Source organism: Mobula hypostoma, chromosome 2 (assembly GCF_963921235.1).
Source record: "Mobula hypostoma chromosome 2, sMobHyp1.1, whole genome shotgun sequence".
Classification (NCBI taxonomy): Eukaryota; Metazoa; Chordata; class Chondrichthyes; order Myliobatiformes; family Myliobatidae; genus Mobula; species Mobula hypostoma.
The window spans coordinates 239,233,447-239,260,344 of NC_086098.1; the positions used below are offsets into that span (position 1 = coordinate 239,233,447).

At 46.0% G+C, this 26,898-nt stretch overlaps 1 protein-coding gene across 2 annotated transcripts in view; it reads left to right on the forward strand.

Moving 5' to 3' along the window:
• LOC134342970 (transcription factor 12-like) overlaps positions 1 to 26,898 on the forward strand; it is a 177,405-nt gene that overhangs the window by 64,608 nt on the left and 85,899 nt on the right. For both annotated transcript variants that reach the window (XM_063041721.1, XM_063041722.1), the window contains exons 2-3: positions 24,481 to 24,583; positions 26,058 to 26,197. In XM_063041721.1, the coding sequence (XP_062897791.1) occupies positions 24,481 to 24,583; positions 26,058 to 26,197 (243 nt within the window). The remainder of the gene's footprint in view (positions 1 to 24,480; positions 24,584 to 26,057; positions 26,198 to 26,898) is intronic.

Below are 26,898 nucleotides of genomic sequence, written 5' to 3' on the forward strand. Positions count from 1 at the left end.
CGTTTGAATTCTATTGGCTCACATTTCTATGGTTCTTCGTGGTTCGCAGTTTGCGTCAGTTTCGCTGTGTTTGTTTACGGTGCCATCGGAAGAGAACCGCGCTTCTAAAATCTTGTGCCTGCCTTGTGTTTACCTGCGCGGTGTCCCAGTTAAAGTGATGTTTTTCCTGGTCTTCATGTACTGAGAACAGCGGCAATAGATCGTGTCTCAATATTCCAGTCTGTGTTCCCGTAAACAAATTGAGAGTTCCCGTCTTGGCTGGCCAGCGCCGTTCTTGTTTCAGTCTCCGCAGGTGATCCTATACACCACATTGCTTTTGTCAGTTCTCTTTAGTGGGCAAGGATGCTTCCTTATAACAGAGATGAGAAGGAATTTCTTTAGCCAGAGGGTGGTGAATCTGTGGAGTTCATTGCCACAGATGACTGTGGTGCCAAATCATTGGGTATATTTAAAGTGGATGGGTTCTTGATGAGTCAGGGCGTCAAAGGTTACAGGGAAAAGGCAGGAGAATGGGGTTGTGAGGGTTAATAAATCAGCCATGATGGAATAACAGAGCCGACTTAATTGGCCAAATCAAGTCAAGTCAAGTCACTTTTTATTGTCATTTTGACCGTAACTGCTGGTACAGTACACAGTAAAAATGAGACAAAGTTTTTCAGGACCATGGTGCTACATGGCCTAATTCTGCTCCTATGTCCTATGATAGATTGAGGGAGTGTAGTGAACATTATCAGGTTGGTTTCTGAGATGTTGCATGTATCATTTGAGGGGACATGGAGCAGGCAAGGCTTGTATTCTCTGACCTCATTGGTACATACAAAATACTTGCAGGATTTGATGGGCTGGAAATAAGAGCTGAGGTCTCAATACGATGGGTGAAAGGGGAAAGGTTAAGGGGGAACATTAGGCGGAACTTCACTCAGAGAGTGGTGGGAGTGTGGAACGAGCTACCATCTGATGTGGTAAATGCAAGCTCACTCTTAAGTTTTAAGAATACATTGGATAGGTACATGGATGGGAGAGGTTTGGAGGGTTATGGACTGGGTGCAGGACAATGGAACCAGCAGAATAATATTTTGGCACAGACTAGAAGGGCTGTGAAGCCTGTTTTCTGTGCTGTAGTGTTCTATGGTTCTATGGGAAAGCCATTAACAATTAAAATGAGAAATGTCATCACTGGGAGGGTGGTGAATCTGTGGAATTCATCACACTGATGGGTTGCGGAGGCCAAGTGATCCGTTACATTTAAAGCAGATTACCTTCTCGACTAAAGGAATTAAGAGATATGGGAATAGGGCAGGAGATTCTGGTTGAGGTAGAAGACCAGCTCTGATCTTATTGAATGACACATGACCTTGGGTGGTACATAGTCTAATCGTCTTATAGACCAGCGATCTCTGATTGTGGTTCAATTCCCACTGTTGCCTGTAAGCAGTTGGTACGTTCTCCCCGTGACCGTGTGAGTCTCCCACAGTCAAAGACGTACGGGTTAGGGTTAGTATGTTGTGGGCATGTTTGTGTTGGCACAATCCTCACTGATCTGATTTGACACAAATGATGCATTTCACTGCTAGTTTCAATGTACATGTGACAGACAAAGCTCCATCGTGGGCACCAGCCTCCCCAGCATTGAAGACATCTTCAAAAGACAATGTCTCAGAAAGGCAGCACCCATCATGAAGGACCCCCGTCACCCAGGATGTGCCCTCTTCTCATTGCTATCATCAGGGAGGAGGTACGGGAGCCTCAAGACACACACTCAATGGTTCAGGAACAGCTTCTTCCTCTCTGCCTTCAGATTTCTGAACGGACAATGAGCCCCTGTGCTCTACTTCTCTACTTTTTCGCTCTCTTTTTGAACTGATTACTTAATTTTTTTTATTATTGTGAATTATTTTCGGATAGATAGATAGATAGACATACTTTATTGATCCCAAGGGAAATTGGGTTTCGTTACAATTGCACCAACGAAGAGTAGAGTATAAATATAGCAATATAAAACAATAAATAATTAAATAGTAATATGTAAATTATGCCAGGAAATAAGTCCTATTGGCTCAGGGTGTCTGACCCTCCAAGGGAGGAGTTGTAAAGTTTGATGGCCACAGGCAGGAATGACTTCCTATGACGCTCTGTGTTGCATCTCGGTGGAATGAGTCTCTGGTTGAATGGACTCCTGTGCCCAACCAGTACATTATGTAGTGGATGGGAGACATTGTCCAAGATGGCATGCAACTTAGACAGCATCCTCTTTTCAGACACCACCGTGAGAGAGTCCAGTTCCATCCCCACAACATAACTGGCCTGACGAATGAGTTTGTTGATTCTGTTGGTGTCTGCTACCCTCAGCCTGCTGCCCCAGCACACAACAGCAAACATGATCGCACTGGCCACCACAGACTCATAGAACATCCTCAGCATTGTCCGGCAGATGTTAAAGGACCTCAGTCTCCTCAGGAAATAGAGATGGCTCTGACCCTTCTTGTAGACAGCCTCAGTGTTCTTTGACCAGTCCAGTTTATTGTCAATTCGTATCCCCAGGTATTTGTAATCCTCCACAATTATTTATTACTATGTATTGCAGTTTACTGCTGCCACAAACCAACACATTTCACAACATATGCCAGTAATATTAAAGCTGATTCTGACTCCTTAATCTTATCCCGAATGGCGGAGTGGTGTGCGTGCTGAAGGTCCAACTCCTTTTCCTTTATCCTCTGTTTTTCTCTCTCCCTCTCGCTCACTCTTTCCCACACACACGAAGGGCGTACAGGCTCGGTATACTGCCTGTAAGTCTAAAGGCAAGAATTGCACGGTTAGCACTTTGCATGTCTGTCTGCTGCTAAACATTTAATGCCACAAGAGTTTATTTTAAGTAAGGGTTACTTGAGGCCAATATAGAGTGCTTAACGATTCAAGTGCTCAGTTTCACCCTAAGGCAAGATTTTTTATTGTGGTGCTAAACTTCTCTCTTTGTCTCCTTGTTGGTAGGTTATAGATGAACTGTTAGGCCTTGATTTTTCCACTGTTGTTGAGCAGAACTGATTGGACACCACTTGTTCTTGTAAGGAAAAAGTTAAATGTGATTCCTCCTTGGTATACACTAAAATACGATGGAAGTCTGTCAGGCAAAATGGTGCTAGCTTGCAGAGTGATTGTTTTGAGAACAAGTCTACCGTAATGTTTTGAGAAAGTAAAGGGAGTACAAATTTACAGCCATAACAATGGAAAATGGAAAATACGTTTTTCACGGGAAGGCAAGGTCACTGTGCAGAGACGGGTACCGAATGCACGGAAAAGTACCGGTGAAAGGGGTTTTGAAGTGTATAAAAAGGGGCACTTTCTTTGTGCAAGGGGAAGAGAATTCTGTCCTAGGCTAGGTCACAGCTGATGATGAGAAAGGAGAGTCAGACTTAGACTGAGAGAGAGGGAGAAAACAGGCTGTCGATTGTCGGATCTGTGGCCCCATTTCGCATTGGCTTGCTTAGTGAATGATAAGTATTATTTTGATTTCTGCACTGCTACTAGTTACAGAATGCTGTTGAGATTTGTCTTCCTTTTCGTGCTAGTTCCAATAAAGTGTTTTCTTGTGGCCTCGAACACGTGCGTCGCCTCCTTTTGTTTGTGAATACCTAGCGCTGAACCAGGAAAGAACACAAAACAAATTTTAAAATAACTTTTGTTTACAGTTCTCCACCATCAGATTTCTCCCTCTGCTTTCAGATTTCTGAAAAGGCCATGAACTCTATCTTTGCTCCCTTTAGTGCTTTTTATATCTAATTCCTATACTAACTACTAGTGATTTTTTTTATGTATTGCACTCTCTGGCTGCTGCAAAACAAAAGAAATTTTCATAACATAACCTGATTCTGATTCTGGATTCGGTGTCCCAGGATATTGAACGTTAAAACTTTCATGATTTCAGTCCCGGTGAAGAGCCTCCACCCAAAACAGTTGTCTAATGCGTGACAGATCTACGGGCTGTTCCCAGGGACGCACACAGAGACAAACATCAAGTGCTGCTGGAAGATCATCACCTCAGTGAAAGACGCCCCTTGGTCTGCCTGGATCTTGTTGGTCTGCCAGCTCATCGAGATGTCAGTGGAGGAATGCTATCGACTGGCATGTTCCAGGCTGCAGGAGTTCACACTGAGGGAACAAGCAACAAGCCTTTTGGCTCAGCTGGTCCAGAATCAGAATCGGGTTTACTATCATTGATATATGTCATGAAAGTTGTCGTTTTGTGGCAGCAGTACAGTGTGAGATATTAGAAAATACTCTTTAAGTTACAATAAACATTTGAAAATAGGGGAAAAAGATGACAAATGGTGAGGTTGTGTTCATGGGTTCGTTGTCCATTCACAAATCTGATGGCGGAGGGGAAGAAACTGTTCCTGAAATGTTGAGTGTGTGTCTTCAGGTTCCCGTGCCTCCTCCTTAATGGTGGCATTGAGGGCATGCCCCAGGTGGAGAGATCTGTAATGATGCGTCCACCTTCTTCAGGCACCGACTTTTGAAGATAACTCAGTGATGGGGAGGGTTGTGTCCACGATGGGGATGGTCGAACGAGAAAGCAAAGGATTCATCCACACTTCGGGTCGAGACCCCTGCATCAGGACCAGACCGCGTGAAACGGCAAAGCTGGCAGCCACTTAACGCACAGCAAGAGGTGCGACAAAGAGCCACGCGAGAACAACACAGATCATGTGCTTGCTAATGTGGGGACTGTCAGTGACACAGAGAGTATGTCATAAATAGGAGAGACTCTGTAGATGCTGGGAATCCAGAGAGACATGCACACGAAGTGCCAGAGGGACTCAGCAGCTCAGTGTACGGCAATGGAGGAGATGGAAGTAAAAAGCTGGAAGGTGATAGGTGGCAACACACATCAAAGTTGCTGGTGAACGCAGCAGGCCAGGCAGCATCTCTAGGAAGAGGTACAGTCGACGTTTCAGGCCGAGACCCTTCGTCAGGTGATAGGTGGAAACGGTAAGGAGGCTCCAACCAGATGGCATGAACATTGATTCCTCCTACCTCAGATAACTTCCCCCCTCCCCCTTCCCTCTTACAATTCTCTCCTCTGGCCCGCACCCCCTTACCTCTTCTCTTCTCCTCAGCTGCCTCCAACCTCCCCCGGCGCACCCTCCTCTCCCGTCAGATTTTTTCTTCCCCAGCCCTTTAGTTTTTCCACCTATCACTTCCCAGCTTCTCACTTCGTCTCCCTTCCTCCACCCACCTGGCTTCACCTATCACCTTCGACCTAGTCCACCTTCCCCTCCCCCCACCGGCATCTTCCTCCTGCCTTTCCAGTCCTGATGAAGGGTCTTGGCCCAAAATATCGAATCTTTATTCATTTGCATAGATGCTGCCTGACCTGCCAAGTTCCTCCAGCATTTGTGTGTGTTACAGTGAGACACTCACTTGGCACTGCTCCCCTCTGGCTACGAGCTGCAGCCTGGGTACCATAACCCCTCTGGACTGGAAGCCGTCCATTGGCTCTACCATCTGACAATTCCCTTGCTACTATTTCCCTTGAACTGCACTGTACCCCCAGAACATCACCTCCTCAAAGTCAAAGCTGTATTTTTGGTCTATTTATGCTTATTGTTGACATAAAACAACATTCATTGCCTCGAAATCACCCACTGAGCGTTCTAAGCAATTTCGGTGCGCAGTTACTAATAGGATGCACCACGAGCCTCACCCAGGGGCGGTACACTTGGCAGCATATCCAAGTTCTCAGACAGCTGGCATCAATCTTGGAACAGAGGCGAATCACCACAAATGCTCTCCCACAAACATCGGCAGGAAATGTCTACATCACACGACTTGTACCAGCAGACCAACCTCCAGAGCACCATATAACATCAAAAGATGTAAGCCTTCTGACGAAGGGTCTCGGCCCGAAACGTCGACTGTACCTCTTCCTGGAGATGCTGCCTGGCCTGCTGCGTTCACCAGCAACTCTGATGTGTGTTGCTTGAATTTCCAGCATCTGCAGAATTCCTCGTGTTTAAGCATTCTGCAGGATGCTCGGGATTGGAAAATGGACGTGGACTTGGAAAAAAAGCTTGTGTTTCCCCCAGACATTGCGGCTACAACACTCCAGCCAGACATGGTCCTGTGGTCCACAACAGCCAAGCTGGCATATGTTGTGGAATTGACAGTACCATGAGAAGATGGTGTCGAAGAAGCTTATGAGAGGAAAAAGACCAAGTACTCTGAACTGGCAACTGAAGCTGCTCAGAATGGCTGGAAAACCAAGATTTTCCCTGTAGAAGTGGGATGCAGGGGATTCGTTGCTACATCTACGACTAGTCTATTGAAGAAGATGGGGGTGAGGGGTCACTCCCTCGAACAGGCAATCAAGTCCTTGTCAAATGCAGCAGAAGAAAGCAGCAATTGAATTTGGATTAGAAGGAAAGACAACAACTGGGCTGCAAGATGAAGGCAGGAGGGTATGGAACTGAGGGGGTTGTATCTGGGACGCCAGGTAGCACCGTTGAGCCCTCTGGAGATGTTGTGGGCTTATCAACGAAATGTCAAAGAAGGAGGGTGCCCAGCTGATGACCCCGATGACGTGCCTACCCTCCCTCCTTGTCACCACTCCAAACCCACTGCCAACATCGAGAGTGCCGACTTACCATAGGGATTGAAACATCAAGTCCTGGTAGCTCTACTCTACCGACACTGGTGGACGCAACAGATTCAGGAATTTCAGATCAAAACACACAAAATGCTGGAAGAGCTCAGCAGATCAGGCAGCAGCTGTGGAGAAGAATAAAGAGCCCATGTTCAAAGTACAGAAAATTTATTAATCAAAGTACATAAATGTCACCATATACTACCCTGAGATTCATTTTCTTGCAGGCATTCCCATTAGATAGAATAAAATCAATGGAAATCTACCCCCACAGACTGACAAAGAATCAGCGTGCAAAAGAAGACGAACTATGCAAATTAAAAAAAAACAAAAACAGGCAAATAAATAAATAAACAAATAAATGCCTCGTTAATGACGATTAATACTGAAAGTCAGTCTGCAGGTTGTGGAATCAGTTCACGAGGTGAATGGAGTTATCCGCTCTGGTTCAGGAGCCTGATGGTTGAGGGGTAGTAGCTGTTCCCGAGCCCGGAGGTTCCTGTACTCCCGCCTAACGGTGGTAATGAGAAAAGAGCATTTGTGGAACCCCCTGTGGTGGGTGTTAGCCAAGAAACGCTGGAGTGGATTCCCACTGCTCATACAGAGGAGAGAGAGGGAGGGAGGGAGGGTGAGAGAGAATGAATGAGAATGGGAGAGAGACGTGAGGGGAGAGACAGACAGAATGGGGGAGTTAGAGAAAGGGAGACACACAGAGAATGGGAGAGAGAGAAGGGGACGAGATTTCTAAAGTAATGGTAGATTCTGCATTAACAAAGGACTTGCAGGAAGGGGGGGTGGGTGGCGGGGATAACAAAATAATTTTATGACTGAAAACGCTTCTGAAAGCAGAGTTCAAAAATAAATGGCCTGCGTTTACGCCAGGGCCTTTCACAGCTTTCAGAATTGAGGCATCTATCTGACATTCCAAGGGCTAATTATGATTAACTCCATCTGGGTCTGTTAAGGAAGTTAAACCACATCAGAAGCTTCTGAGGTCTTTGATCTCCTGCTCCTGACAGTCCTGTCGGGGAAGATCCTTTCATTGCAGCCAAAAGCATTCGGCTTTTTTTTAAAGGGTAGCAGACGCACTGAAGTCTTGCGGGTGTTGGGGGGATGGGGAGGGGGAGCTATTTTAACAAAATGGTGCATATGTTCCGATTGGAACCCTGTGCCTCCTTTGTAATGGATTAGCCACCCAGGAAGGGGCCTTAATGAAGGTGACATGCGTGATAGCCGGCTGCAGTTATTGGCCAGTTGTCTTTTGCACATGAGTTGCTTGTCAGTACTTGTTTTTGTGTAGCTTTTCCATAAGACCATAAGACAAAGGAGCAGAAGTAGGCCATTCGGCCCATCGTCTTCTCCGCCATTTTATCATGAGCTGATCCATTCTCCTATTTAGTCCCACTCCCCCGCCTTCTCACCATAACCTTTGATGCCCTGGCTACTCAGATACCTATCAATCTCTGCCTTAAATACACCCAATGACTTGACCTCCACTGCTGCCCGTGGCAACAAATTCCATAGATTCACCACCCTCTGACTAAAAAAATTTCTTCGCATTTCTGTTCTGAAAGGGCGCCCTTCAATCCTTAAGTCATGCCCTCTCGTACTAGACTCCCCCATCATGGGAAACAACTTTGCCACATCTACTCTGTCCATGCCTTTTAACATTCGAAATGTTTCTATGAGGTCTCCCCTCATTCTTCTAAACTCCAAGGAATACAGTCCAAGAGCGGACAAACGTTCCTCATATGTTAACCCTCTCATTCCCGGAATCATTCTAGTGACTCTTCTCTGTACCCTCTCCAACGTCAGCACATCCTTTCTTAAATAAGGAGACCAAAACTGCCCACAGTACTCGAAGTGAGGTCTCACCAGCGCCTTATAGAACCTCAACATCACATCCCTGCTCCTATACTCTATTCCTCTAGAAATGAATGCCAACATTGGATTCGCCTTCTTCACTACTGACTCAACCTGGAGGTTAACCTTAAGGGTATCCTGTACGAGGACTCCCAAGTCCCGTTGCATCTCAGAACTTTGAATTCTTTCCCCATTTGAATAATAGTCTGCCCGTTTATTTTTTCTGCCAAATTTTCATTTCATTTGATTCTATTATATTTTGTTCTACTGTGGATCCCTGCAAGAAAGTCAATCTCAGGGTAGTGTTTGGTGACGTATACAGATGGAGCTTGTCTGCTGCAGTTGGCGGCTCACCTTCTCACCTCAGGAGAAGGAAAATTCCGGAGCTCGAGTCCCTACATTGAGTTCAACGCTGACTGGCAGCTCCTGCGACGCCGCTGGTGCCGAGCTGTATCGGTCTCTGCCGTTCCTGTGGGTTCATCAGCTGCGTGGGCAACAGCTTGTCCTTCAATTCCTACTGCCCTGGCTTGTATGTCACGTAGACAGCTAGGATCCAACATCCATGGCTGACCTCGACCAAGGGGGGTCCTCATGTGTACTTAGATCGTAAATTAACTTTGAACTTTGGAAGGGCCGGTGATTGGGAGGGGTTGCCTCTTGACACAGGGATTGGGATGGTTTCGCACATGGAATGGTGATGAAGCATCTGCTTCAAGCCTTGGTGTCTGATTAGTCATCATGGTATCTGAGGGTGTGATTCTGAAAGGACAGGCCCGGGGAGCTGTGAAGCGTTTCAGCGTCACTGTTCCAATGTGGCACTGCTGCCAGCACCAACTGTCAGTATTTCATTCCTGCAGTCTCCCTTTCACAGTGTCAGTGGCCAGACGTGCTGCCTATCTACCCTATCCATGCATAGTCACCCCTCCTGCACAGTAGTGAGTATAAACTTAGCCTATCAAGATACAGGATTCAAGGTCAAGTTTCAAGATTGTTTAATGTCATTCCCAGTACACAACAACCTTGCAGTCGACGTCAGTAAGACCAAAGAACTGATTGTGGACTTCAGGAAGGGTAAGAGGATGCTGTCTAAGTTGCATGCCGTCTTGGACAATGTCTCCCATCCACTACATAATGGACTGGTTGGGCACAGGAGTACATTCAGCCAGAGACTCATTCCACCGAGATGCAACACAGAGCGTCATAGGAAGTCATTCCTGCCTGTGGCCATCAAACTTTACAACTCCTCCCTTGGAGGGTCAGACATCCTGAGCCAATAGGCTGGTCCTGGACTTATTTCATAATTTACTGGCATAATTTACATATTACTATTTAACTATTTATGGTTTTATTACTATTTATTATTTATGGTGCAACTGTAACGAAAACCAATTTCCCCCGGGATCAATAAAGTATGACTCTGACTATGACTAAGACAAGGGAACACATACCCATCCTCACAGAGGGACCAGAAGTGGAGAGAGTGAGCAATTTCAAGTTCCTGGGTGTCAAGATCTCTGAGGATCTAACCTGGACCCAACATATCGATGCAGCGATAAAGAAGGCAAGCCAGCAGCTATGTTTCATTAGGAGTTTGAGGAGATTTGGTGTCACCAAAAACACTCACAAATTTCTACATATGTACAGTGGAGAGCATTCTAACTGGCTGCATCACCGTCTGGTATGGGAGGACGGGGTGCTGCACAGGATGCAGAGAGCTGTAAACTCAGTCAGCTCCATCATGAGTACCAGCCTCCCTGGTATCCAGGACATCTTCAAGGACCAATGTCTCAGAAAGGCAGCATCCATCACCCAGGACGTGTCCTCTTCTCATTGTTACCATCAGGCAGGAGGTACAGAAGCCTGAAGACACAACAATTTCAGGACAGCTTCTTCCCCTCTGCCTTCCGATTTCTGAATGGACATTGAACCCATGAACACTACCTCATACACGAGGAAATCTGCAGATGCTGGAAATTCAAGCAACACACGTAAAAGTTGCTGGTGAACGCAGCAGGCCAGGCTGCATCTCTAGGAAGAGGTACAGTCGACGTTTCGGGCCGAGACCCTTCGTCAAGCCTGGCAAAGAACACTACCTCATTATGTTTTTATTTCCTACATTTTTATACTACTAATTTAACTATCTATATATATATATATATATATATATATACACACACACTTACTGTAATTCACAGTTTTATTTTCTCTCTCATTATTATGTATTGCAATGTACTGCTACCCGCAAAGTTAACAAATTTCACAACATACGCTGGTGATAGTAAACCTGATTTTGATTCTGACAAGTGTGAAGGAGAACAGAATAATTTGTAAATCTGGATGCGATGTAGCACGAGAAAACCAAAACGATGAAGAATAGAGAGAGGCCCCCGTTGATCAGGATCAACCATGGATGTTGTGTCCTAGCTATACACATTCCAGGGCAGTAAGGTGTTGCCCAGCAGTGGCTCCTTCTCTCCATGCAGCCAAAGAAACACAATAATAGTAAAAAAAACACAATGGACATAAATACATAAGATAGCTTATATACATAGATTGATTGTATGTTCATAAAGTGACACGAGGTCAGGATTGTCCGTACATAAGGTGACTGACAGGAAATGATAAAGTAGTGGTGGTTGGGGGTTTGGAGGGGTAGATTAGTGGCTGGAGGTGTTGATCAGCCTTACTGCTTGGGGAAAGTCACTGTTTTAGAGTCTGGGGGTCCTGGTGTGGATGCTACATAGCCTCCTCCCTGATGGGAGTGGGACCAACAGTCCATGAGCTGTTCTGTTGTCCTACCTACATGAAAAATGTCTATAAGATTGAAAGAATACAGAGAAAATTTGCAAGGATGTTCTCAGAACGTGAGGAGCTGAGTTATAGGTATAGGTAAAGATTGAATAGATCTGGAGTGTAGGAGAATGAGGGGAGATTTTATAGAGATATACAACATTCTGAGGGGTATAGATAGGGTAAATACTGTGTGGATAGTCAGAGGCTTTTCCCCAGGGCTGAAATGGCTAGCATGAGAGGACACAGTTTTAAGGAGCTTGGAAGCAGGTACAGAGGAGATGGCAGGGTAAGTTTTTTTACGCAGAGAGTGGTGAGAGTGAGGAATGGTGGTGGAGGCAGATACAATATATTCTTTTAAAAGACTCCTGGATAGGTACATTGAGCTTAGAAAAATAGAAGGCTAATTTCTAAAGTAAGTACATGTTTGGCACAGCATTGTGGGCCGAAGGGCCTGTATTGTGCTGTAGTTTTTCTATGTTTCTATGTCTCTAAATACAAGCAGGCTTTTTTCACTGAGGTTGGCTGAGACTAGAACTGGAGGTCATGGGTTAAGGGTGAAAGGTGGAATATTTAAGGGGAACCTGAGGGGAAACTTCTTCACTCAGGGGGTGCTGAGTGTGTGGAACGAGCTGCCAGTGGAAGTGGTGGAAGTGGGTTCAATTACTATCTCTAAGAGAAACTTGGATAGGTACCTGGCTGGGAAGGGTCTGGAACGTTACAGTCACTGGAACTAGGTGGAATAACAGTCTGCCATGGACTAGATGGGCCAAAGGGCCTGTTCCTGTACAGTGGTGCTCTATGACTCAGTTCCACCATCTCTATCTGTGTCTCATGTGCTCTCTCACTCACACGTTCTCTCTTCCACGTGTGCCCCCCTCTCCCTCACCTCCCTCGTTACTTGCCTCGTACGACGCTGCATCACCTGGTCCCTCGCACACTACCCCTCTCCCTCTTGTTTGCTTTTCCTTGCTCTTTTTCTTTGCTGTTCTCCCTCATTCTATAAGACCATAAGACAAAGGAGCAGAATTAGGCCGTTCAGCCCTTCGAGTCTGCTCTGCCATTCTATCCTGGCTGACTTATGATCCCTCTCAACCACATTCTCCTGCCTTGCCCTCCTTAACCTTTGACGCCCTGACTAATCAAGAACCTATCAACCTCCGCTTTAAATATACCAAATGACTTGGCCTCCACAGTCGTTTCTGGCAATGAATTCCACAGATTCAACTCCCTCTGGCTAAAGAAATTCCTCCTCTTCTTGTTCTAAAGGGACGTTCTTCTGTTCTGAGGGTGTAGCCTCTGGTCCTAGACTCTCCCACTATAGGAAACAACTTCACCACAGCCACTCTGTCCAGGCCTTTCAATATTCGGGAGGATTCAATGAGAACCCCCCCCCCCATTCTTCTAAACTCCAGTGAGTACTGGTCTCTGCTCAGTCCCTCACTCTCACTCCTCCACTTGATATCTTGTTCTTTCTATAGCTCCCTTCGTTGTTTTCCTCGCTCACTCTTCTCTCGGTCCTTTCTTCCCCACCCCCGGCAACCCCTGACCGAGGCAAATTACGCCTCCTGCTGCTGGGAGGGGTGCCCAGTGAGGAGCACCTGACCCTCACGGGGAGCCGGCAGATCGTCTGAGCAATCGTCGTCGTTGCCTGATTAACGAGGGGCGGGCTCACTGAAGGGCGCAATGATCCCTCTGTGCGGGAGAGGGGCGAAGCTTTGGGCTGAGCTGCAGCCAGCAGTGAAGGCATGTTGCAATGTTGTTGCTGACAGCTCTGGAGTCAGTGAGGCTGCCAGCATAGCGTATCCTGGCACAATGTACACCATGCAATCCACTGCTGGATCCACAGTTAAAGCAGTCTCCCCAGGCTCCCCTCAAGCCGCCAGTCATCTCCTTACCCTCCTCTCTCCTCTGACCTCATGAGGCTTTGCCCGTGCGTAGTATCACGGCCTGACCACCAGTCCTCGGACTGGCCGATTTGCCTGCAATGCCATTACAGCCGAATCTAATTCACGTTCAGATTCAGATTTATTTATCACACGTACGTCGAAACAGACAGTGAACTGCTTCGTTTGCGTTAACAACCAACACAGGCTGAGAGTGTGGTGAGACAGCCCACAAGTGAGACCACACATTCCGCTGCTAACAGTAACGCTCGGCAGAACGACACAGAACACAACTTGGACACAGGACGGAGAATGTTGCAGCACAGTATAGACCATTTGGCTCATGACATTGTGCCGACTCCAACCAATCCAACCCTTCCCTCCCGCATAGCCCTCCATTTTCCCCTCATCCTTGCACCTGGCTAAGATTCTCTTCGACGTTCTGAATGTATCTGTTGCTACCATCACCCTGCGGTGTGTTCCACGCACCCGCCACTCTCTGCTCTCCAATCCAGGTGGCATCCTGGTAGATCTCCTCCGCACCCCCTCTAAAGCTTCCACATCCTTCCTATATTGAGCTGACCAGAACTGAGCACAATACTCCAAGTGTGGCCTAACCTGTGTTTTGTAGAGCTGCAACATTACCTCATGGCTCATAAACCCAATCCCCTGACTAAAGAAGTCCAGCACACCATTTGCCTTCTTAACCACCCTATCAACTTATGCAGTATTATTATGATTATGATTATGAGGACACGAAGTCCCCTTTTATTGTCATTTAGTAATGCATGCATTAAGAAATGATAAAAATGTTTTTCCAGAATTATATCATGAAAACACATGACAAACCAACTTAAAAACTAACAAAAACCACATAATTATAACATATAGTTACAACAGTGCAAAGCAGTACTGTAATTTGATAAGAACAGACCATGGTACAGTAAAAACCCCAGAGTCTCTCGAAAGTCCCATCATCTCACGCAGACGGTAAACCTCCAGCGCCGCCAACTTGCCGATGCAGCATCCTGGAAGCATCCGACCACAGCCCGACTCCGAGTCCGTCCGAAAAACTCCGAGCCTCCGACCAGCTCTCTGACACCGATGCACCGGGCACCATCTCTGCTGAGCGGTTTGACCCCGGCCCCAGCAACAGGTGATACGCAAAGCCGAGGACTTGGGGCCTTCGTCTCCGGAGATTCTCGATCGCACAGTAGCAGCGGCATTTTCTCCAGATGTTCCTCTGCGCTTCACAGCTGTCCCCATCAAATCGGGATTGATGCACGGCCCCTAGTTACACATATCGATATTCATTCAGAACGGCCATGTGCGCTGCGTCGTGCCGCCATCTTCTCCTCGCTCCATACAAGAAGAAGAATCTACGAGGGATCTGTGGACATGGATCCCAAGATCCCTCTGTTCCTCCACACTGAGAAGAATCCTGACATTCACCCTGTATTCCACCTTCAAAGCAAAGGAGAGGGCCACAAGGAAGCAAAAATTAGTGGGAAGACAGAGGATTGGGAAGTTTTTAACACCTTACGAAAGGAAACCAAGAAGGTCATTAAGAGAAAAGATTAACTATGAAAGCAAACTAGCAAATAATATCAAAGAGGATACTAAAAGCTTTTTCAAGTATATAAAGAGTAAAAGACAGGTGAGAGTAGATATAGGACCAATAGAAAATGATACTGGAGAAATTGTAATGGGAGATGAGGAGATGGCAGAGGAACTGAACAAGTATTTTGCATCAGTCTTCACTGAGGAAGACAGCAGGATACCGGACACTCAAGGGTGGCAGGGAAGAGAAGTGTGCGCAGTCACAATTACGACAGAGAAAGTACTCAGGAAGCTGAATAGGCTAAAGGTAGATAAATCTCCCGGACCAGATGGAATGCACCCTCCTGATCTGAAGGAAGTAGCTGTGGAGATTGCGGAGGCATTAGCGATGATCTTTCAAAAGTCGATAGATTCTGGCATGGTTCCGGAAGACTGGAAGATTGCAAATGTCACTCCGCTATTTAAGAAGGGGGCAAGGAAGCAAAAAGGAAATTATAGACCTGTTAGCTTGACGTCGGTGGTTGGGAGGTTGTTGGAGTCGATTGTCAAGGATGAGGTTACAGAGTACCTGGAGGCATATGACAAGATAGGCAGAACTCGGCATGGATTCCTTAAAGGAAAATCCTGCCTGACAAACCTATTACAATTTTTTGAGGAAATTACCAGTAGGCTAGACAAGGGAGATGTGGTGGATGTTGTATATTTGGATTTTCAGAAGGCCTTTGACAAGGTGCCACACATGAGGCTACTTAACAAGATAAGAGCCCATGGAATTACGGGAAAGTTACATACGTGGATAGAGCGTTGGCTGATTGGCAGGAAACAGAGAGTGGGAATAAAGGGATCCTATTCTGGTTGGCTGCCGGTTACCAGTGGTGTTCCACAGGGATCAGTGTTGGGGCCGCTTCTTTTTACACTGTACATCAACGATTTGCATTATGGAATAGATGGCTTTGTGGCTAAGTTTGCTGACAATACAAAGATAGGTGGAGGGGCCGGTAGTGCTGAGGAAACAGAGAGTCTGCAGAGAGACTTGGATAGATTGGAAGAATGGGCAGAGAAGTGGCAAATGAAGTACAATGTTGGAAAGTGTATGGTTATGCACTTTGGCAGAAAAAAATAAACCGGCAGACTATTATTTAAATGGGGAAAGAATTCAAAGTTCTGAGATGCAACGGGACTTGGGAGACCTCGTACAGGATTCCCTTAAAGTTAACCTCCAGGTTGAGTCAGTAGTGAAGAAGGCGAATGCAATGTTGGCCTTCATTTCTAGAGGAATAGAGTATAGGAGCAGGGATGTGATGTTGAGGTTCTATAAGGCACTGGTGAGACCTCACTTGGAGTACTGTGGACAGTTTTGGTCTCCTTATTTAAGAAAGGATGTGCTGACGTTGGAGAGAGTACAGAGGAGATTCACTAATGATTCCGGGAATGAGAGCGTTAACAAATGAGGAACGTTTGTCCGCTCTTGGACTGTATTCCTTGGAGTTTAGAAGAATGAGGGGAGACCTCATAGAAACATTTCGAATGTTGAAAGGCATGGACAGAGTGGATGTGGCAAAGTTGTTTCCCATGATGAGGGAGTCTAGTACGAGAGGGCATGACTTCAGGATTGAAGGGCGCCCTTTCAGAACAGAAATGCGAAGAAATTTTTTTAGTCAGAGGGTGGTGAATCTATGGAATTTGTTGCCACGGGCAGCAGTGGAGGCCAAGTCATTGGGTGTATTTAAGGCAGAGATTGATAGGTATCTGAGTAGCCAGGGCATCAAAGGTTATGGTGAGAAGGCGGGGCAGTGGGACTAAATAGGATAAAATGGATCAGCTCATGATAAAATGGCGGAACAGACTCGATGGGCCGAATGGCTGACTTCTGCTCCTTTGTCTTATGGTCTTATGGTCTTCAAGTTTAACTTTCCAAAGTGAATCACTTCACACTTTGCAGGATTGAACTGCATCTGCCACTTCTCAGCCCAGCTCTGCATCCTGTTAATGCCCTGCAGTAACCTTCAACAGCCTTGTACACTATCCACAACTCCACCAACCTCCGTGTCATCTGCTAACTTTCTAACCAATCCTTCCATTTCCCCATCCAAGTCATTTATAACAATCACAAACAGCAGGGCTCCTAGAACAGATCCTTGAGAAATACCACTGGTCGCCGACCTCCAGGCAGAATACGCTCTGGAAAACCAATTCTGAATCTTAACAACAACCTCAACAAAACAAGACCCATTCTTCTCTCCTCCCAGGCACATGTTCTAGTAACTGCCCCTGAACAGCAAGAGTGAGTGTAATCCCCTTTCCTCCCAGTGCCCCCTAGAATCCTTACCACCAACCAAGGAAGCCAACACCACAATTTGAATCATCAGGACTGGCCAGGTCATGGGGCAGATAAGAAACTGTGATGCTCCACCCTTTTTTTCTCTTTGCAAGAGATTCTGCAAATGCTGGAAATCCGGAGCAACACACTGGAGGAACTCAGCAGGTCAGGCAGCATTTATGGAAATGAATAAACAGTCGATGGTTTGGGCCGAGACCCTTCCTCAGGACTTCTCCCCTTCCTTTACAGTCCTGATAAAGTGAATCGGACTAACATGTTGCCTTTTATTCCCTCCATGGGTGCTGTATAACCTGCCCTGTTTTACGTTGATCTCTTATATATTGGCATTCCATCCGGTTTTAAATTCTCATCATTGATGTCTCCATGGCCTTGTCCCTTCCCTGAATATGTAATCTCTGCGTTCCTCCAATTTTCGCCTTGTGTACATTCTTAAAGGAGGGGTCCAGCCACAAAAGGGTGGGACTGTGGCGTAGAGGACAGCATGACACTCCTGAAGTGCCAGCGACCCAGGTTCAATTCCCACCACGGTCTGTAAGGACACTCTCCCCTTGACTGCGAGGGTTTCCTCCCCCTGCTCCAGTTTCCTCCCACAGTCTGAAGACAGATGGGTTCATAGGTTAATTGGTCACAAGGGTATAGTTGGGCGTTACAGGTTCACTGGACTGGAATGGCCTGTTACTGAGCTCTATACTCAGGGGCTGTTAAGTACCACCTGTACCGAATTAAATAGCCACTGAGTTTATATTTGTGGTCTTCTGATGCTGTCGCCCGTCCATTTCAAGGTTTGATGTGTTGTGTATTCAGATATGCGCTTCAAAACACCACTGTTGTAACACACGGTTATTTGAGTTACTGTCGCCTTCCTGTCAGCTTGAACCAGTCTGACCATTCTCCTCTGACCTCTCTCATTAACAGGGCGTTTTTACCCACAGAACTGCCACTCACTGGATGTTTTTTTGTTTTTCACACCCTTCTCTGTAAACTTTAGAGACTGTTCTGTGTGTGAAAATCCCCAGGAGATCAGCAGTTGCTGAGATATGCAAACCACCCCATCTGGCACCAACAATCATTCCACGGTCAAAGTCACATAGATCACATTTCTTCCCCATTCTGATGTTTGGTCTGAACAACAAATGAACCTCTTGACCATGTCTGCATGCTTTTATATCGAGTTGCTGCCACATGATTGGCTGATTAGATATTAGCATTAATGAGCAGGTGTACAGGTGTAACTAACAAAGTGGCCACTGAGTGTATTTTAAAATAAAATAACGCAAGTTGATTTATCTCACCATTGTATTTTTGCTTTGTTTAATCATATAGTATTAGTTGCTGCAGGTCTTGCGCATCTGAAGACGTTACCACAGTGTCAGACACTCATGAGTAACATGACACCAGCCTTCCATGAGAAGATACCACAATGGCAAATGCCCAAAAAATAAGCAAGTTTCCACATTTGATGCTGTCAGCTATTGTACTGGGGGTGTGGGGGTGGGGGTTGTGGGTCAATTGTAAAGTTCAGGCTTTTTCGCTGGATTGAAAGTCTAGAAGGCAAAGCCCAATGCTCGAAGCCTGTAGAGTGTAGGCCCAGAGGCCTATCCTGGAGGTGGAGGCCTGCTCTTGTGTGGGAGTGGGTGGGACAGAGGAAAGGAGTTTGGTTTGCTGCTGTTCTGCTTGTTGTGTTCTTTGTTCGTTCTGCTGAGCAACGTGGGGATGCTATGTTGGCACCGGAAAGTGTAGGACACTCATGGTCTGTCCCCCATCATATCCTTGGATGTGCTAGTTGTTAGTGCAAATGATGCATTTCACTGTATGTTTTCATGTACATGTGATAGATAAATCTGAATCTCTCAGTAAAAACACTTTCTCCAGAAAAATTGCAGAGTTTTTAATGACTATTAAAGTAATACTTGCATTTGTATAGAACCTTCAGCATCAACCACAGCACTTTGTAACCAAGTCTAGTCCCTGTTGTAATGTAGGAAATCTGACGGTCAATTTGTGCCCAGGAGCTCACACAATGGTGACCAGTCAGTGAAAACCGAGCAATAGGTTTTAATAGTCTGCGTAGTACCCAGGACATCTTCAAGGAGCAAAGCCTCAGAAAGGCGATGCCATTATTAAGGACCCCCACCACCCAGGACGCGGACCCCTCTCGTTGTTACCATCAGGAGGAGGTACAGAAAACTGAAGACACACTCTCAACGATTCAGGAACAGCTTCTTCCCCTCTGCCATCCGATTTCTGAACGGACATCGAACCCGTGAACACTTCCACACTACAATCGATTTTTGCACCACTTATTTAATTTAACTATTTAATATGCATATTTACTGTACTTCACAGTTTATTCTCTATCATTACATTGCTACTGCAAAGTCAACAAATTTCACAACATATATAGGCATCCGTTAGTCTCATGAGACCATGGATTTGCACCTTGGAAGGTTTGCAGGGCGCAGGCCTGGGCAAGGTTGTAAGGAAGACCGGCAGTTGCCCATGCTGCAAGACTCCCCTCTCCACGACACCGATGTTGTCCAAGGGAAGGGCATTAGGACCCATACAGCTTGGCACCAGTGTCGTCGCAGAGCAATGTGTGGTTAAGTGCCTTGGACACAACACGTTGCCTCAGCCAAGGCTCGAACTAGCAACCTTCAGATCACTAGACGAACGCCTTAACCACTTGGCCACACGCCAACACATACGTCGGTGATATTAAACCTAATTCTGAATAAGTTCTGAACAGGAAAAAAAAGCTCTCTTCTACTTGTCAGAAGTAGGCCACTCAGCCCCTCAAAGTCTGTGCTGGCTCTGTGCCACAGTATTCCAGCTATTCCCACCCCTATCCTCTCAACCAGTCTGCGACTTCACTAGCCCGTGCAAGGCCTGCTGCATCATCTATGCTGCTCAAGGATTTGGTATATAAAAATGTATATTTTTTGTGATTGTATGTTTCTCTGCTAAGGTGCTATGTGCTGCGTGCGACCGTTGGCGCTGTGTTTTTTACCTTGGACCCGGAGAGACGCTGTTTCATTTGGCTGTATTCATGCGTACGGTTAAATGACAATTAAACTTGGACTTAAATATTGAACCGCCAATATATATTTTTTTCATATCAAGAACTTGCCTGATTTCTGTTTCAATCCTGTGATTGAGTTTTCCTCCACCACATCACGGTGGTGTAGTGGTTAGCGCGACGTCACCACAGCTCGGCGCGTCGGAGTTTGGAATTTCACTCCGGAGCCATCTGTAAGGAGTTTGTACGTTCTCCCTGTGAACTGCATGGGTTTCTTCAGGGTGCTGTGGTTTCCTCCCACATTCCAAAGGCATCTAGGAGGTTAATTGGTCATTGTAAATTGTCCAGTGATTAGGCTGAGATTAAATCGGTGGGTTGCTGGGAAGTGTGGCTTTTTGGGCCGGAAGGGCCTGTACTGTGCTGTATCTCTAAATAAATGAATGAATGAATAGATAGATAGTTAAATAAATAAATAGATGCCCACGTTGGCAATGTATTCAGATCCGAGTCATTCACCGTAGATTTTTATATATAAAAAATAGACATTCTTCATGTTACAGGCTAAGGAAATTTGGCATGGTCCAATTTGTACAGATGCTTCATAGAATATATCCTATCCAGACTGATCACAGCTTGGTAGGCCAACTGCTCTGCCTGAGACCACGAGGAATTGCAAAGGGTTGTAAATGCAGCCCAGGCCATCATAGAAACTAGCCCTCCTTCCTCCACTGGACTCTTTCGACGGTTCCCACTGACTCAGCGTAATCACAGACCCATTCCCCCCTGACTTTTGCTCTTCTCCCCCCATCCACCCAGCAGAAGATACAAACGCTTGAGAACACGAACCGCCGGGCTGGAAGTCAGCTTCTCTCCTACCGAACCGGCCTGTGGAGTTGGCTGAGATAAAGGGCTTCAGCAGTGTTTGTTTTGATCCTGCACATAGAAACCTCTTTAGCAGGTGGTGATGCAACTAGTTAGAAAGCTCTCCACGGTATATCTGTGGAACTCTTCTACCAAAATGTCCCTAATGTATCTGCCTCTACCAGGTGGTACATTAAGGACATTTAAGAACCTCTTAGGTAGGCATATATGAAAGCAAAATGGAGGGCTACAAGGGAGGGAAGGGTTAAGTTGAACTTAGAATAGGTTAAAATGTTGGCACAACATTGTGAACTGTTCTGAGTCTTCGGTGACATAGCAAATCTCCTCAAACTTCAGTCTTGTAACATGATTTTGGTGCGCGATCATTAAAGGTATAAGCAAAATTTGACTGCGGCTGGTAAGCGTGTTTGACACAGGATATGAACACACACTTCCTGTCAGGTCAATTCCTTTCCTGCCATCTTTTAATCTTATGCAGATTTACTTAGACTTGGCCTGCACCTGATCAACTCAGATACGAGCTGGGCTTTTAGAGAGCTTACAGAGAAAGTCAAGTTTAGTGATTTCTTGCCAAAGCCAGTTTATTTGCTGTTTGTAAAGTGTTGCCCAATATTTACACACAAGTGGCTATATGCAGCAATTACATTCTGGCAGACTGCCAGTTTCTGAACATTGGCCATTATTCATTGACAATGGCTGAATGCAGCAACCTTTTCAGAATCAGAATCAGGTTTAATATCACTGGCAAATGTCGTGAAATTCGTTAACTTTGCAGCAGCAGTACAATGCGATGCATAATAATAGAGTGCAAACTGTGAATTACAGAAAGTATCTATATAAATCCTTAAATTAAGTAAGTAGTGCAAAAATAGACATAAGAAAGTAGTGAGGTAGTGTTCATGGGTTCAATGTCCGTTCAGAAATCAGATGGCAGAGGGGAAGAAGCTGTTCCTGAATTGTTGAGAGTGTGCCTGCAGGCTTCTGTACCTCCTTCCTGATGGTAGCAATGAGAAGAGGGCATGTTCTGGGTGGCGGGGGTTCTTTAATAATGGATGGCGCCTCTTTGAGGCATTTCTCCTTGAAGATGTCCTGGATATTATGGAGAGTAGTGCTCACGATGGAGCTGACTGAGTTTAAACTCTTTGCAGCTTGCTTTGATCCTGTGCAGAAGTCCATCCCCACCCACTACCCGCCCCCCATACCAGACAGAGATGCAGCCAGTTAGAATGCTCTCCACGGTACACCTGTAGAAATTTACAATTGTCTTTGGTGACATGTGTGGGCATTTGGCCAAGTGGTTAAGGCGTTCGACTAGCGAAATGAAGGTCGTGAGTTCGAGCCCCAGCCGAGGCAGTGTGTTGTGTCCTTGAGCAAGGCACTTAATCACACATTGCTCTGCGACGACACTGGTGCCAAGCTGTATGGGTCCTAATGCCCTTCCCTTGGACAACATTAGTGTCGTGGAGAGGGGAGACTCGCAGCATGGGCAACTGCTGGTCTTCCATACAACCTTGCCCAGGCCTGCGCCCTGGAGAGTGAAGACTTTCCAGGCGCAGATCCATGGTCTCGCAAGACTAACGGATGCCTTGTTTTTGATGACATACCAAATCTCTTCAAACTCCCAATGAATTATAGCCACTGTCATGCCATTAAGAGAGTCATGAGCTCAAGGTTACTGTGTGTGCTACATCTACGCTGCCCACTTTCGTTATGAAGTGTGAAGTGACACACTTTGGAAGGGTGAGCTTGAAAGAAGAGTGCAAGATTAATGGCAGGATTCTTAGCTGTGTGAAGAAACAGTGAGATCTTAGGGTTCGTGTCCATAGTTCCCTCAAAGTTGCCGTGCAAGTTGATATGAACGTGCACAGTGTGGAGCGCTGTCACAGGAAAGCAACATCTATTGTCAAGTCCCCCACCATCCAGGCCACACTCTCTTCTCCCTGCTATCAGGTCCCACACCACCAGGTTCAGGAACAGTTACTACCCCTCAGCCATCAGGCTCTCGAACCTGTTCGGATAAATTCACTCACCCCAACACTGAACTGATTCCACAACCTGTGGATCACTTTCAAGGACTCTTTGATATTTATTGCTTAATTGTTTATGATCAATATTATTATTATTTTTCTTTCTTTTTGTATTTGCACAGTTTGGTGTTTTTTGCACACTGGTTGTTTGTCTGTTCTGCTGGGTGTGGTCTTTCATTAATTCTGTTGTGTTTCTTGTATTTATTGTGAATGCCCACAAGAATTTGAATCTCAGGGTTTTACAGGGTGATATATATGTACTTTGGTAATGTACTTACTTTGAAACTTGGATTTTGTTGGCCTGCATTAGTCGGAGATCTGCAAGGTCTATCAAACCCTGGTTTGACCACGCTTGGATATTGTGTTCGGTTCTGGTCACCTCATTATGGGAAGGATGTGGAAGCTTTAGAGAGGGTGCAGTGGAGATTTGCCAGGATGCTGTCTGGATTAGAGAGCATGTCTGATGAGGAGAGGTTGAGTGAGCCAGGGCCTTTCTCTTTGGAGCGAAGGAGGATGAGAGGTGACTTGATTGAAGTGTCCGTGGAAAGAGGCGTAGGTCGAGTGGATAGCCAGAGACCTTTTTCCAGGGTGAAGTGGCTAATACGAGGAGACATAATTCTAAGGTGATTGGAGGAAAGCAGAGGGGGCAATCTCAGAGGTAGGTTCTTCACACAGACAATGGTGGGTGCGTGGAACACCCTACCAGAGGCAGATACGTTAGGGACATTTGAGAGACTCTTGGATAGGAACATGGATGAAAGAAAAATGGAGGGCTGTGGGAGAGGAAAGAGTTACATTGATCTTGGAATAGGTCAATAAGTTGGCTCAACTTTGTGGGCCAAAGGGTCTGTACTGTATTGGAAGAAACAGTTTTTTCACCCAGGCCAGTAGGCTTCTCAACTCCCTGCTGCATCATATTCAAAGTGTCACTGGTTAATCTGTTCCGCAATATTTAATACTAATGCACTTTAGTTTGTTTTTTACGTGTGATTCATCTGTAGATTTTATCCTTACCTTCTTAAGTTATCGTGTGTTATGTGTACTACTGTGCTTTACATGCTGGTTCCAAGAAATGTCTCACTTCCATATACATTATATGGTTATATACACGTATAAAGTTAAGAGACAATAAACTTCGCTTAACTTGACTTGTGCTGTACTGTTCTGTGAATGGAGTGGCAAGATATTGAAATAAGGACTTGCCCATCCATCCCAAAGGTCCCATGAATGCTAGTTCAAAGACTGTCGAGTCCGGGGGCCTGTGTCCTCCCCTCAGCCAACATAACTAAGGCCAGCTTGTTACAAATGTGAGACTGTGCTGTGTGGGAGAGCACACTGAGCTTATGTTTGGAGTTTAAAGCATGCATCTGACTTGACACTACTTAATAGGGTACCTAAGTACCCCGACAGACTCTCATTTGAAAGCCTTACTCAGAAAGTGGAGTAATTTTTGCCCATTTGGTCTTCTGCAGGTGTATGCCCAGACACAGAATTCCGATGAGTACAGGGAGAATTCCAGTTTTCCATCCCCCAAGGCACCCGGCAGCATCTTCTCCAGCTCCTTTCTATTGCCAGGTAAGGTGACTATTTAGGATGCTCATTTTGGGGGTGGGGATGGGGATTACCCTTCAGTTGCTTCCCCCCCTTGCTCCCAACCCCAACTGCAATGTTGGTGTTACTCCAAAATGGCCATCACACTGCCTCATATTTCCCCTGCCTCTGAACTATATCCAGTTCTGTGGTATAATTCTCTTGTGTTGTATAGTATATTGTTGTCTGTGTTGTTCTGTTGAACATTGCGGGTATGCTATGGGATGTATGGTGACACTTGCAGGCTGCTCCCTGGGTGTGTTGGTTGTTAATGCAAATGGCACATTTTACTGTACTGTGGCTGGTTGGTTCGTCATGTGCTGTATCATATGACCTGGGTGATCTTGGTCTTTCCATGACCATGATTGCTCTTGGCTGATTTTTCTACAGAAGTGGTTTGCTTTTCCCTTCTTCCTTCTGGGCAGTGTCTTTACAAGATGGGTGACCCCAGCCACTATCAATACTCTTCAGAGATTCTCTGCCTGGTGTCAATGGTCACATAACCAGGACTTGTGATAGATGTGCACCATCTGTTCATACGACCATCCACCAGCTGCTCCCATGGCTTCATACAACTGATAGGGGGGCTAAGCAGATGCTACCCCTTGCCCAAGGGTGACCTGCAGGCTAGCGGAGGGAAGGAGCACCTAACACCTGCTTTGGGAGAGATGTGTCTCCACCCTGCCAGCCACGTATATCACCTATCATTGTGATAAATATATCTGAATTGAAGCTGGAACATCCTTGGCATGTCTATTCTCAGAGTATGTCTACTGAGAGAAGGGGGGTCTGAAGGTAAAGTTTTAAGGGTATATTTCTGGGGTTGTGTGTGTGTGTGTGTGTGTGTGTGTGTGCGTGAGAGAGAGAGAGAGAGAGAGATATGATGTAAGAAGCTGGGAGTTGATAGGTGGAAAAGGAAAAGGGCTGAAGGAGAAGCATTCTGATAGGAGAGGAGAGTGGACCATAGGAGAAGGAGGAGAGGGGAAACAGAGGGAGGTGATGGGTATCTGAGGAGAAGAGAAGGGGTGAGAGGGTAACCAGAATTGGGAATGGAAAAGGGGATGGAGGGGATGCATTTACCAGAAATTAATGTTCATGTCATCATGAGCATCATGGGCATCTGCCCCTTCCTTTCCGGTCCTGACGAAGGGTCTCGGCCTGAGACGTTGACTGTTATTCCTCTCCACAGACGCTGCCTGAGCTGCAGAGTTCCTCCAGCGTTTTGTACGTGTTGCTCTGGATTTCCAGTATCTGCAGTGTCTCTTGTGCTTATGACCAATGCAACTGAGTTTTGAAGGAGCCAGAACCAGCAAGATGGGCTGAGCTAGCAAGATGGGCTGAACCAGCAAGATGGGCTGAGCTGGGCAATTTGGTCTGAGCACTGTGGATTCTTAGGAGTAGCCAGACTTTATGGAATAACCTCTGCTCCTGTTTTACAATCGCTTTTTATTTTGTCCAGATGGGCAACATAACACATCAGAACTGTGGACTCCGTCCGGTGGGATCAGCCAGGCCAACTACGGGGCAGTTCCAGCTGGGGCCACGCCCCACATGAGCCAGGCGAATGGCTACAGCAACCTTCACCCTCACGAGCGTCTGGTGAGTTAGAGACGGATGCAGCACGGAGGTCCACCTGGTCCATACTGAGTTCCCCTCCTATTACAGGGTAGAGGACAGAGGTGGTATACGCACCCACTCCCTGGCACTTGATGTGCCTTCTCATATTGTGATTGGCCACTGTGTAGGCGGCAATGGGATAAGACTTTAAGATCTTTTTTCTTGAGATTAGCTTCACTTATCACAATGTATAGTGAAATGCATCATTTGCATCAAAGACCAGCAGTCAAAGAGTCAGGGCAGCACTGTTCCCTCTAAACTGTGCGGCCACGCAGTAACTAAAATGCTCCCGTGCACATAGCCTTTGTTTCTGCGCAGCTGGAATTCAACACAGCTAGAAAAAGATAACGAAACAATATGAAAGATTTTTTTTGTCTTTACTGCATTTCATTATATCCTTCAATTAATAAATATCAAAAGTATGTGATTTTTCAACTTTCATTTTTAATATTAATAGTATGTATATTACCGAAAACAAACATTTTAAGTGTCTCGCAATTTTCAGGCCATATAAAAATTTCCTGCTCAGAGTAATGGTTGGTCTGCACAGCCGTCAAAAAATGAGAAGGGACATTGTGGGGCAGTTGCCATCTGAACAGAATGCTTTCTGTTGAGGGAAGGTTTACTATTAAAGAAATGTCATTCAGTAGGAGATATTAAATTGGGGACCACCTGGCTTCAAT